The following is a 13,753-nucleotide window of genomic DNA, read 5'->3' as shown; positions in this document are numbered from 1 at the left end:
AATAAAGACAAACATTACTTGCCTTCCGAGTTAATTTTTGTACCTCGAGGTTAACTTTCACAGGATTTGTCTATAGAAGCACCATGGTCATCTGAAAATCTTTCAATCTCTCAGTAAACGAAAATCAAAAATCAATGCAGTAGCTGGAAATCTGAAGTAAAAACATTATATGTTTGAAGCACTCAACAGGTCAGGCAATGTCTGTGGAGAGTGAAACAGAGTTAACATTTCAGGTCAAACATCCTTCATAAGAGCATTCTCATTAAATGTCTTCAATCTAAAATTTCAACTTACTGAGGCTCTAGCCATTTAAGAAATACACCACCTTTCTAATTTATCTATCTCAATGGGTGATCTTGCTGTTTTCCACATTGCATTTAATTTGCCGTGGCCGTGCCAATTTATTTTGCCTGTCCATATAATGTCCCTGTGCATCCTCCCCATGGTCCACACTGCCACATAAATCTGTTGCCTCTTTATTGGAAGAACAGAATTGAAATTTAAAATCTTTACTTAAATTTTAACAAATATTAACTTCCCTTATCTGATTTCAACCTTTTAGTTTGATGTCTTGAATTTTTTTAACTAATCTGTATACGCATTAAACAATAGCTTCCTTATGGCTATGTACTTGATGATTTAATATTCTAAAGGCTGTGCTAAAATAGTTGCATTGTGTACATTCTATTATTATGCATACTTTCTCTTTTTTTTGCAGTGAACTGCATCCAGCTATGTACCTTTTTAATACTGCTTTGGTCTGCTGACAGGCTTTTTGCTTTAACTGTAGCATATCTGACCAAAAACTGGAAATTAAGCAGGTTTAATCCACTTCCAATGCTCTGTTATAGAATATTTTCAAAAGTTAATATTTCAAAGTGCCAATTTAAGTTTAAAAGCTACGCATCTCTTTAAATAACAAATTTATGGTTGCTGGTAGTAACTAGTCTGCCAATCACTGTTCACTTAATTATTGCTATGTCCTTTGATTACTTATCTGTTCTGTACTATGTTTAATTTTAATCTTTTTTAAAAATGTTTTTATTTTACTATCAATTATTTTGTTCATAAACATGTTTATTTCAGAATATGCTTTATACTCCATAAAAATAGATTTGATTATCCAGGCTTTAGATAGATGTAAGAATGTGGATGATAAAAATGAAACATTCTTTGTGAAATAATAATTCAATATAGTATTTTCTTTCAATTTTTTTGTCCATCTGAGTTTTATATCCTGCTGGTAACATATTTCATTTTGTCCTTGCTTCATGCTATCACCACATTGTTGTCTGAACTGATTGACAACCATACTCCATAAGACTAACCTTTTTTGCCCCCAGACCACCAACATTGGTGTTACATTGCGTGTGGCTGCCCTTCATTTCCCCCCATTGAGTTACAGATTGTTCTGTGGGACTCTTGACATTTTTCACTTAATCCATAAGGTTCTATGCAAACCTGAAAACCATCAGCTAATTCTGAATATTATTTGCAGCTTATTGGCATTTTCTTTGCTATTAAGTTTGTTAACCAAGCAATAATTGTGTTTGTTCTAATTTAGTAAAACCACGTTTGCAAGATGTTTGTTTTACTGTCTATTGAAAGGTTTATTGAATTCAGTTGTATAAATTGCCATTGTGGGAAATAAATAAGATTTCACTACGCTTGAAGTTTTTGTAACATCCCTGTTAAATTTTACAGCTGGCATTGCTTAGTAGCCACCTGTGATAATGCGTCAACTGATTCAGTAATGTTTTATGCAAAAAAATTGTATTCACTTCTCTTTGCTCTTTCTTGCATTAATTAGTAGTTAATACCCTTGCACTGAATGAGGAGATTTAACCATCTGAGTGTACTTAATACCTAATAAAAACCCTTAATCATTTTAATGACCTCGATTTCAATTCTCTGTTTGACACATTGTGGGCTGTATGGTGTTCAAAATTGAATACAGTATTCAGAATGGGTTTTGATTAAGGGTATTCACAACTGAAGCATTCTCATCTAAATTCCAGCCCCTTTGTATGATAAGGACTGAATATGAGAGAGAATATAGTTTTAAATACCAGGCATGTAAAGATGGTTAAATTAATAAGTTTGTCAGCTACATCAATCATTTTTTTTTAAATGAGTGGGGACTATGGAACTTATTTGTATGGAATTAAATATAGCAGGGATTATTGAGGCATCAATGCAGAAAAATGGGAAATTAAATATTGCAAACTGTAACATCTTGAAAAGATAGCCTCAAAACAAGAGGTGATACAGATATATCCTCAGAAGGTGACAAATAGAAATAGGAGTGGAGTAATGGTTCACTCTCCTCCGCCTGGCAGAGCTGGTCCTCACTCTCAACAACTTTTCCTTCGACTCTTCCCACTTTCTCCAAATCAAAAGCACAGCCTTTGGCACTCGCATGGGCCCCAGCTATGTCTGCCTCTTTGTTGGGTAAGTTAAACAATCCCTGTTCTGGGCATACACTGGCCCTATCCCCAAACTCTATCTCCACTACATTGATGACTGCATCGGGGCGACCTCCTGCACCCATGTAGTACGGGCTTCATTAACCGCACTTCCAATTTCCATCTCCGACACCTCCCTCCCCTTTCTTAATCTCACCGTTTCCATTACAGGAGATAGACTATCGACTGACGTCTATTATAAACCTGCTGACTCCCACAACTATCTAGACTACACATCTTCTCACCCTGCCTCCTGCAAAGATTCTATCCCCCTCCTCCCAATTCCTCTGTCTACGGCGCAACTGTGCCCAAGATGAGGTGATCCATACCAGGACATCCAAGATGTCCTGGAGGTTCCCCTCTTTTATCATAGATGATTCCCTCATGTGCCTCTTCAGTACCCCACAGCTCCACACATGCATCCCCTCCCCCCAGTCGCAACAGGAACAGGGTCCCCCTAATCCTCGCTTTTCACCCCTTCACAGTTGCATATAACACATAATCCTCCGACAATGTTGCCACCTCCAACGGGGTTGCACCACTGGTCACATCTTCCCATCTCCACCACTTTCCACAGAGACCGTTGCCTCCGCAACTCCCTGGTTAACTCACCTCTTTCTACCCAAACCACCCCTTCCCCAGATACCTTCCCCTGCACTGCAGGGGATGTAACACTTGTCCCTACTCCTCCTCACTTGACTCTGTCCAGGGACTCTGATCGTCTTTTCAGGTTAGTCAGAGGTTCACTTGCACCCCCTTCAATCTCACCTACTGTATCCACTATTCCAGGTGTGGACTCCTAAAAATCGGCGAGACCATCCGTAGACTGGGCAATCGTTTCGCTGAACACCATCGCCCAGTCCGCCTTGTCCTACGTGATCTCCTGGTTGCCAAACATTTTAACTCCCCTTTCCATTCCCATACTGACCTTTGAGGCCAAATGCACATTGGAAGAACAGCATCTTATATTTCGTCTCGGCAGTTTACAAACCAACATATGAATATTGATTCTCTAACTTCAAGTAACCCTGGCTTCCACTCTCTTTCTGTCCCTCCCCATCCTAGTCGTTGTAGTAGTTTCACTATCGTCCTGTTGAGTTTCACTGTCTGTATGACTGGTTATCACTTAACCAACAGCCAACAATGGACCAGTGGGCTCCATCTTTCTTTGATCATCATTACCTTTTGAATATCTACCATTGATTTGTTCTCTTTCTCTATATCACAGTCTATATCTCTCATTTCCATTTCCACAGAACCTCAGTCTGATGAAGAGTCTTGACTCGAAATGTCACCTATTCCTTTTCTCCAGAGATGCTGCCTGACCTGCTGTTACTCTAGCTTTTTGTGTCTAAAAACAATCAGGATATATTTTGTAAAAATATATATTTTTAAATTGTTGATCATTTAATAAGAAAAGAAAAGAAAGATGTAAAAAATATATATAAACAATTAGAGAAAAAAAAGTCAGCGACTTTCACGACCACCCTTGGCTTCGTACTGTTAAGTCAACTCTGTATTCATGTTTGAAGAAGGGTTCAACGCAAAACAACACCTGTCCATTCCCTCCTTAAATGCTGCCTGACCCGTAGAGTTCTACCAGCATTTTTTTTTGCTTTGTATTAAGTTAGATCGCTCTGTCTGGATCCCATGTGATCTAACATTCCAGAGCTGCCTACAATGCAGAACTTAATGAAAGGACTTGCTGAAGTCCATTTAGACTGTGTCTATGACCCTGCCCCCCATGAACATTCTTGGGGGGTTACTTATTCAAAAAACTCACTCAAATTCATGAAACACTTTTTTCCACACACAAAACCTGGCTGACTATCCTTAATCTATCCTTAATCAACCAGTCTTTCCAAATACATGAATAATTTATCTCTCAGAAACCTCTCCCGAAACTTTGCTACCATAGATGTTCAGCTTACTGGTTTATAGGTCCCAGTGTTTTCTTTGTAACAGTTCTTAAACAGAGGCTCAACACCTTCCTCCAGTCTTCTATCAGCCAGGACTCCTGCAATTTTGTCTCTAGCTTCCGCCAGTGTCCTTTGATATACATTATCATCTTCATATGCCTTGTGACATCAGCATTTCCTCGATATAATAACTGTCCTCCAGACATCATCATCATCATCAACGTTCCCCGCATTCCCATGTCTTCAAGTCTTTCCCCACAGTGAAATGGGAGGAGAAACATTCAGTGGTTATCTTGTCCACCTCCTGCAGCTCCACACATAAATCATTACTCTATTTCCCTTAATTTACTTTAAATCCCATTGGATTCTCATACATCCTATTTGCCAGAGCTATCTCATACCCCTTTTGCACTCCTGATTTCCTCAAGTGTGTTGTTCAATCACCTATACACCTCCAGGGGGACAGATGATTGCAAAATTATCAATGTTACCCCGCTGCCCAAGAAGTGAGCAAAGCAGACGAGTGGGAACTATAAGCCGGTTAGTCTGACTTCGGTGGTTGGTAAGATTTTAGAGTCAATACGCAATAGACAATAGGTGCAGGAGTAGGACATTCGACCTTTCGAGCCGGCACCACCATACCCCGTTCCTGCCTTCTCCCCATACCCCCCGGCCCCCTATCCTTAAGAGCTCTATCTAGCTCTGTCTTGAAAGCATCCAGAGAATTGGCCTCCACTGCCTTCTGAGGCAGAGAATTTACAACAGAGACAGATTTACAACTCTCTGACTGAAAAAGTCTAAATGGACTACCCCTTATTCTTAAACTGTGGCCCCTGGTTCTGGACTCCCCCAACATTGGGAACATGTTTCCTGCCTCTAACGTGTCCAATCCCTTGATAACCGTATATATTTCAATAAGATCCCCTCTCATCCTTCTAAATTCCAGTGTATACAAGCCTAGTCACTCCAGGCTTTCAACGTACGACAGTCCCGCCATTCCGGGAATTAACCTAGTGAACCTACGCTGCACGCCCTCAATAGCAAGAATATCCTTCCTCAAATTTGGAGGCCAAAACTGCACACAGCACTCCAGGTGCAGTCTCGCTAGGACCCTGTACAACTGCAGAAGGACCTCTGCTCCCATACTCAACTCCCCTTGTTATGAAGGCCAACATTCCATTGGCTTTCTTCACTGCCTGCTGTACCTGCATGCTTCCTTTCAGTGACTGGACACCCAGATCTCTTTGTACGTCCCTTTTTCCTAACTTGACACCATTCAGATAATAATCTGCCTTCCTATTCTTACCACCAAAGTGGATAACCTCACATTTATCCACAGTTGTCCACCAGGGGGCGCCGCACGATGGCTGCCTCGCCTACAGTCTGCCTGTCCTTTTCAAACTCTTTTTGTTATTTTTGGTAAGTTTTAAAAGTTTGTGTAAATGTTCTCTGGTTTGTTTTATGTGGGGGGGGGGGGGGGTGGTGGGAGAGGGGGTCGGGGGAAACTTTCTTTCAATCTCTTACCTTGCCGGCGATGCGATTGCGATGCGATCGTATCTCTGGTTGCCCTACGGCCTAACATCATGGAACTTGAGGTCTTGCCTGGGACTGGCCTTGAGTTCCCGCGGGGGCGTGGACTTATCATCTGAGCCTGCGATCCCTTGCCTGGGATCGATGCTCCAATGCAGCCTGTGGACTTTAACATCAGGAGCTTGCAGTCTCGGGTTGAGACCGGTCGGGAGCTCCAAAAGCTGCACGAGGATCGACTGGTCCCGATCCGGGGTAGATCGCCGGCGTGGGGGAGCTGAGATCGCCTCCCCCCCCCCCCCCGGATGAAGGAGCTTGATCGCCCCGACGAGGAAGGCTCGCCGCCGACTACGGGATTAAGATCAACAGAAGGTTAGACCCCCTGACTGCTGAAGGACAAAGAAGGGAGAGATTGAACTTTTTTTTCACCTTCTATCACAGTGAGGAATGTGGAGGAGTCACTGTGGTGGATGTTCATGTTAAAATGTATTTTGTGTGTCCTGTTGCGTTTTATTGTTATGACTGTATGGCAAATGAAGTTCCTCGTATGTTGCAAAACATGCTTGGCTAATAAAGTTTTATTGTGATTGTGATTGATTAAACTGCATCTGCCATGCATCTGCCCACTCACACAACCTGTCCAAGTCACCCTGCAACCTCATAGCATCTTCCTCACAGTTCACACTGCCACCCAGCTTTGTGCCATCTGCAAATTTGCTAATGTTACTTTTAATTTCTTCATCCAAGTCATTAATGTATATTGTAAATAGCTGCGGTCCCAGCACCGAGCCTTGGGGTACCCCACTAGTCACTGACTGCCATTCTGAAAGAGATCCATTTATCCCCACTCTTTGCTTTCTGTCTACCAACCAATTTTCTATCCATGTCTGTACCCTACCCCCAATGCCATGTGCTCTAATTTTGCCCACTAATCTCCTAGGTGGGACCTTGCCGAAGGCTTTCACAAAAGTCAAGGTACACTACATCCACCAGCTCTCCCCTGTCCATTTTCCTAGTTACATCCTCAAAGAATTCCAGAAGATTAGTCAAGCATGATTTCCCCTTCGTAAATCCATGCTGACTCGGAACGATCCTGTTACTGCTATCCAAATGCTCTGCAATTTCATCTTTTATAATTGACTCCAGCATCTTCCCCAACACTGATGCCAGACTAACTGGTCTGTAATTTCCTGTTTTCTCTCTCCCTCCTTTCTTAAAAAGTGGGATAACATTAGCTACCCTCCAATCCACAGGAACTGATCCTGAATCTATAGAACATTGGAAAATGATCACCAATGCATCCATGATTTCTAGAGCCACCTCCTTAAGTACCCTGGGCTGTAGAGGGCAAGTCAGTGGATATTTTTAAGGCAGAAATGGATAGATTTTTGATTAGTACAGGTGTTAGAGATTATGGGGAGAAGGCAGGAGAATGGGGTAGAAGGGAGAGAGAGCACGGTGGCACAGCAGTAGAGTTGCTGCCTTACAGCGAACGCAGCGCCGGAGACCTGGGTTCGATCTTGACTACGGGTGCTGTCTGTACGGAGTTTGTACGTTCTCCCCGTGACCTGCGTGGGTTTTCCCTGAGATTTTCGGTTTCCTCCCACACTCCAAAGACGTACAGGTTTGTAGGTTAATTGGCTTGGTAAATGTGAAAAAGAATTGTCCCTATTGGGTATAGGATAGTGTTAATGTGTGGGGATCACTGCTCGGCACGGACCAGGTGGGCCGAAAGGGCCTATTTCTGCCTTGTATCTCTAAACTAAACTAAGATCAGCCATGATTGAATTACGGAATAATCTTGATGGGCCGAATATGACCTTATGATCCCTGAATCCTCAATCCTTTGTGCCCTGCCATTCACTCTGACAGGACCATGCATATCTTGAATTCTCACAAGCGAGCTTCTAAATGCATCCCACTTTCCAGTTGCCCACGAGCAACCTAACTTTGCGCATACCACCTAAGTTGGCTTTGCACCAATTTAGAACTTTAACGCGTGGATCAACCGTGTCCTTTTGCATTAGCTGCTTTAAAGCTAAAAACTATTGTCGCCAATCCCAAAGTGCTCATAAACCAACACTTGCCCTGCCCTATTTCCTAAAAGTAGGTAAAATTTTGCCCTCTCCCTTGTTCGGGTCCTCAACATTATTGTCTGAGGAAATTTTCCTGAATACACTTGACAAATTCCACCCATTTATGCCCCTAACACTATGACAGTCCAGTTTATATTGGGAACGCTAAAATTCCCTACTGTGCCAATCTTATTGGTCTTGCAACTGTCTGCAGTCTCCTGGCATATTTGTTCCTCTTAAGTACCATTGACTATTTGGGGCCTATAAGTCATATAGACGATCGTTTCGCTAAACACCTCTGCTCAGTCGGTCTTAACCTACCTGATCTCCTGGTGACTCAGAACTTCAACTCCCCCTCCCATTCCCAATCTGACCATTCTGTCCTGGGCCTCCTCCATTGTCAGTGAGGCCCAGTGCAAATTAGAGGAACAGCACCTCATATTTCGCTTGGGTAGTTTACACCCAAGCGGTATGAATATTGACTTCTCTAACTTCAGATAGCCCTTGCTTTCCCTCTATATCCCCTCCCCAGTTCTTCCACTGGTCTTACTGTCCCCGACTACATTCTATTTTGGTCCCACCCCCTCCCCTGAAATCTATCCGAAGAAGGGTCTCAACCCAAAATGTCACCCATTCCTTCTCTCCAGAGAGCAATCTACCTTCCCGGTACCTCAATGGATGATCCCTGTGTAATGTCATCTTGGACTATGCTGTGATTTTCTCCTAAAACAATAAAGCAACTCTCCCTCCTCTCCCCTTTAAACCCTACCTCTATCTTGCCTGTGGTACTTATACTAGAAACATTAAGCTGCTATTCCTGTCGATTAGCCAGATTTCCGTAATGGCAATAATATTCCAGTTGCATGTACCTATCCATACCTGATTCCATCTGGCTTATCTGTCAGGCCTCTTGCATTGAAGTAAATGCAATTTAATCCACTAGCCTTTCCTTGCTCCCTGCTTGCTTTTGCCTATCTTTAGACCTTACTTTAGGGATACAGCATGGAAATGAGCCCTTCGGCCCACCGGGTCCAAGCAGACCAACGATCACCCCGCACACTGGCACTATCCTATACACTAGGGACTATTTACAATTCTTTTAATCAAAGCCAATTAACCTACATACCTGCATGTATTTGGAGTGTGGGAGTAAACCGGAGCACCCAGAGAAAACCCATGAGATCACAGGGAGAACATACAAACTCCATGCAGACAGCACCCTTACTCAGGATCGAACTCTGGGTCTCTAGCACTTTAAGGCAGCACCTCATATTTCGCTTGGGCAGCTTGCAGCCCAGCGGTATGAACTTTGACTTCTCCAACTTTAGATAGTTCCTCTGTCCCTCTCTTCCCCTCCCCTTCCCAGTTCTCCCTCTATCTTCCTGTCTCCACCTATATCCTTCCTTTGTCCCGCCCCCCTGACATCAGTCTGAAGAAGGGTCTCGACCCGAAACGTCACCCATTCCTTCTCTCCTGAGATGCTGCCTGACCTGCTGAGTTACTCCAGCATTTTGTGAAATAAATACCTGTGATCTAAATCATTAATATTTATTGTAAATAGTTGCGAGCCTTGCGGCACTCCACTCGCCACTGCCTGCCATTGTGACAGGGACCCGTTTATTCCTACTCTTTGTTTTTTGTCTACTAACCAATTCTCTATCAATGTCAACACCCTACCCCCAATACCATGTGCTCTAATTTTGCCCACTAATCTCCTGTGTGGGGCCTTATCAAAGGCTTTTTGAAAGTGTTCAATGGTACATGTATTGTAACATGTTCAAAAGCACAATGAAATTCCCATCATACCATATTCTCTGTAATTTCCCTGCATTGTCTTGGAGAGAGGTTTTAATTGTTTATTAGAACTAACAGTATGAGTGGAAAAAATGTAAAATTTAAGTTCGACATGCAAATAATTGCAATTTCAAACCTGCACATGGAACTTTTCCTAAAGAAACCAAGTTTATTTAATTTATTGTTCGGGGAGCTTCAATATTTAATACATTTGGATTGAATTGTAGAATAATTTATCATAAAGGTACCAGAACTCGTCATTATTAAGCTGCTCTTATTTGCTCCATTGCAGTATTATTAAGATAGGAGATGGAACAATGTTTTTTACTTTCAAAAATAAACTTTATTCATAAATATTATGCAAGATATATAAAACAGTACATTGCTTTCATTACATTCATAGTGCCATCCAGTCCACATACATTTATGATGATGTCACGTCTATATATTTGTAATGTCATCAAAATAATACATTCAAAGCACCAATGTCACTCATGGCCGCTTTGGAGAGTACAGTTCTCAAGGACTTAGTCTATCTGTGTCGAGTAGCAGCAGGACTAGATTGCAGCACTTCTCCATAAAGTGTATGCTCCATAAAGTATATGTACTAAGGGAAGTGTATTCCCTTAGTACATACACCCCTTCAACCTGGATTGTGCCCAGCAGCAGCATTCTCTTATGGACATCACATTGTACTAGAAAACTAGCAGGTTTCGGGCAGATGCATGGCAGATGCAGTTTAATGTGGATAAATGTGAGGTTATCCACTTTGAGGGTAAGAACAGGAAGGCAGATTATTATCTGAATGGTGTCAAGTTAGGAAATGGGGAAGTACAAAGAGATCTGGGTGTCATTTATCAGTCACTTAAAGTAAGCATGCAGGTACAGCAGGCAGTGAAAAAAAACGAATGGCACGTTGGCCTTTATGACAAGAGGAGTTGAGTATAGGAGCAAAGAGGTCCTTCTGCAGTTGTACAGGGCCCTAGTGAGACTTCACCTGGAGTACTGTGTGCAGTTTTGGTCTCCAAATTAGAGGAAGGACCTTCTTGCTATTGAGGGAGTGCAGCGTAGGTTCACTATGTTAATTCCTGGAATGGCTGACTATCATATAGAGTCATTGAGTCCTACAGCACAGAAAGAGGCCCTTCGGCCCATCGTGTCCGTGCCGCCCGTTACCAAACACAGTCTAATTTTAATCCCATTTTCCCGCATTTGGACCGTAGCCCTGAATGTTGTAGCATTTCAAGTGCCCATCCAAATGCCTCTTAAACGTTGTGAGTGTTCCCACCTCCACCACCACCCCAGGCAGTGAGTTCCAGACTCCAACCACCCTCTGGGTGAAAAAGTTATTTCTCACATCCCCCTGAAACCTCCCTCCTCTTACCCTGTATCTATGTCCCCTCGTTGTTGAACCTTCCACCAGTGGAAGAAGTTCCCCGCCATCTACCCTATCTATGCCCCTCATGATCTTGTACACCTCGATCATGTCCCCTCTCAGCCTTCTCTGCTCCAGGGAAAACAACCCCAGTCTGCTCAGTCTCTCCTCATAGCCGAGGCCCTTCATCCCTGGCAGCATCCTGGTGAATCTCCTCTGCACCCTCTCCAAAGCTATCACATCCTTTCTATAATGTGGTGACCAGAACTGTACACAATACTCCAGCTGTGGTCTCACCAGTGTTCTGTACAATTCCATCAATACCCCCCTACTTTTATATTCGATGCCCCGGCTAATGAAGAAAGATTGGAGCTATGTTGAAAGACTGGAGCGACTAAGCTTGTATACACTGGAACTTAAAAGAATGAGAGGGGATCTTAGTGAAACATAAGATTATTAAGGGATTGGACACGTTAGAGGCAGGAAACATGTTCCCAATGTTGGGTGAGTCCAGAACCAGAGGCCACAGTTTAAGAATAAGGGTAGGCCATTTAGAACGGAGATGAGGAAAAACTTTTTCACTCAGAAAGTTGTAAATCTGAGGAATTCTCTGCCTCAGAAGGCAGTGGAGGCCAATTCGCTGGATGCTTTCAAGAGAGAGTTGGATCGAGCTCTTAATGATAGCAGAGTATTTGGAGAGGGCAGGAACGGGATACTGATTGTGAATGATCAGCCATGATCACATTGAATGGCGGTGCTGGCTCGAATGGATCTATTGTCTATAAGACCCAGATGTGTCTTTCACCGAGTTGATGATCTTCTAGTAGCATTCCATATTTTCCCTGGCGAGCATCCTGGGAGCAGACTATAGACCAGAACGTCCTCTGTTATGGAGTTGCTTAGAGTGAATCTCGACAAGGATCTTCGCATCCTTTCCCAGATCTCTGCAAACGCATAGTTCGAGAGGTGAATGATTGTATCATCCTCGTCTTGGGAGTGAGACTCTGACCATGAAGATAGTACCTGAGAGGGAGGGGCCCTCTCATTGCCAGCCATGAGATTTTGGTGCTTGTTGGTGAGTTCTGGCGATGAGGCATTCGGTCAAATTAATTTGATGGTCTGCTCAGGGAAACTATCCACAGCATCCTTTGTGTCCTTCTCCCATAGGCCTGCAGCACATGCTGACCACTGTCTGATGGATATGTTCAAATGTGTTTTCCTGATGGAACCTTTCCACATAGGACAGGTAATGTGGCAAAGTCCAACTGACAGTTGAACAGAACATCCGGTAACAGTGAGTTCAGGCCCATCTCTTACACCACCAGCAGCAGACAGAATCGCAGCATTGACACTTGGTGTACTTTGGATCACAAAGATGGCCACCAGGATGCACTGTTCCCTGCTGGTTCATCAGAGAAATATGCAATGTGTCCTGTTGAAAGTGCTCCATCTCAGGTCCCCAGCCGAAACGGAAGATGGCTTAGGTGACTGCCACAGTGAAGAATGGGGTATAGGTCACAGGTGTACCTTGCAGAGTAATGCCAAGATCACCTTGCACTTGATAACCTAGTTCCTGCCTGCTCCAAATTTTATTTTTTGTTGGCCTCTGTCTATGCAAGCCTATGCAACATACTATGCAACACCAGCCTTTGGAAGCCAAGCCTATGCAACACACTAATAACGACGGGATGGTGGGCAACCTTGCTTGACTAATGCATTTTCTGACTTTAGAATCAGTTTATCAGTTCAGTAAACCTTAATCGTATTTACTTCAAAGGACATCCTAAGTGTAATAGAATAAATAAAAATAGACATTTTTAAAACCTGAATGTAGTTGTCATTTAAATGCTGCAATGTAACTCATTGGTATTGTGTATTACAATTTTTTTATGTTAAACTTGAAAAGATAATGTTCTTGTTAACTGGAATTTTGTTTTTTAATAACTACCAGCAACCATATAATGGCAAAGGGATTTTCTTCAGAAATACCTTTTTATCAACCTTTTGTATCAAAATGTCTGTTGAACAAAAGTGAGCTCTCCATGAAAACATTTTGCGTTTTTTGATGACCAAGACTGTATTGGACTTGCAATTTTGACAGTAAAGTCAGCTGATTTATAAAATTAACTATTTTTTAATGGTTATATTTAAGTTGCTCTTATAGAAGAGGTCAACAAGTGAGGTAAAGTTTGGAGGTATATCAGATACAATATATGTTAACGTGAAGTGGATTTTCTTCAAAAAATATTGAAAATGCTAATTTGATGCAGAAGCTCGGTGCATTTCCTGTCAGACACCAAACAGTATGTTTATATTGTTTTTGTTTTCTTTTGTTTCAATCAACACCCTTTCACCTCTCCTTCTGATTTTGTTTCTGCTTTATGGAATGCCTCGTTGGGACAAATGGCTTTCAAAAAATCACAGAGCCAATTGTGAAGAATGGCAGGCCTGCAACATCGCACAGTATGCACTCCTTTCTCCACCAGTATGCAGGCTCTTTCAAAAAGCCTCCTCTACGGAGACCCCATAGCGTGATTGGTGGGAGCCTTGGCTCTTTCATTTCCATGCCCAGGAATGGTGGTGGTAGACTAGGTGATT

The 13,753-nt window shown here is 42.6% G+C and overlaps 1 protein-coding gene across 3 annotated transcripts in view; it reads left to right on the top strand.

Moving 5' to 3' along the window:
• The window catches only part of cdk17 (cyclin dependent kinase 17), a 193,499-nt gene that overhangs the window by 117,747 nt on the left and 61,999 nt on the right, over nt 1–13,753 (top strand). For 2 of the 3 annotated variants that reach the window (XM_078420053.1, XM_078420054.1), the window contains exon 4: nt 13,580–13,747. The exons of the other annotated variant lie outside the window; for it this stretch is intronic. In XM_078420053.1, the coding sequence (XP_078276179.1) occupies nt 13,580–13,747 (168 nt within the window). The remainder of the gene's footprint in view (nt 1–13,579; nt 13,748–13,753) is intronic. 3 annotated transcript variants of the gene reach the window in all.

The sequence above is a fragment of the Rhinoraja longicauda genome, chromosome 23, assembly GCF_053455715.1.
Source record: "Rhinoraja longicauda isolate Sanriku21f chromosome 23, sRhiLon1.1, whole genome shotgun sequence".
Classification (NCBI taxonomy): Eukaryota; Metazoa; Chordata; class Chondrichthyes; order Rajiformes; family Arhynchobatidae; genus Rhinoraja; species Rhinoraja longicauda.
This window is presented reverse-complemented; position numbering and strand designations above follow the sequence as displayed.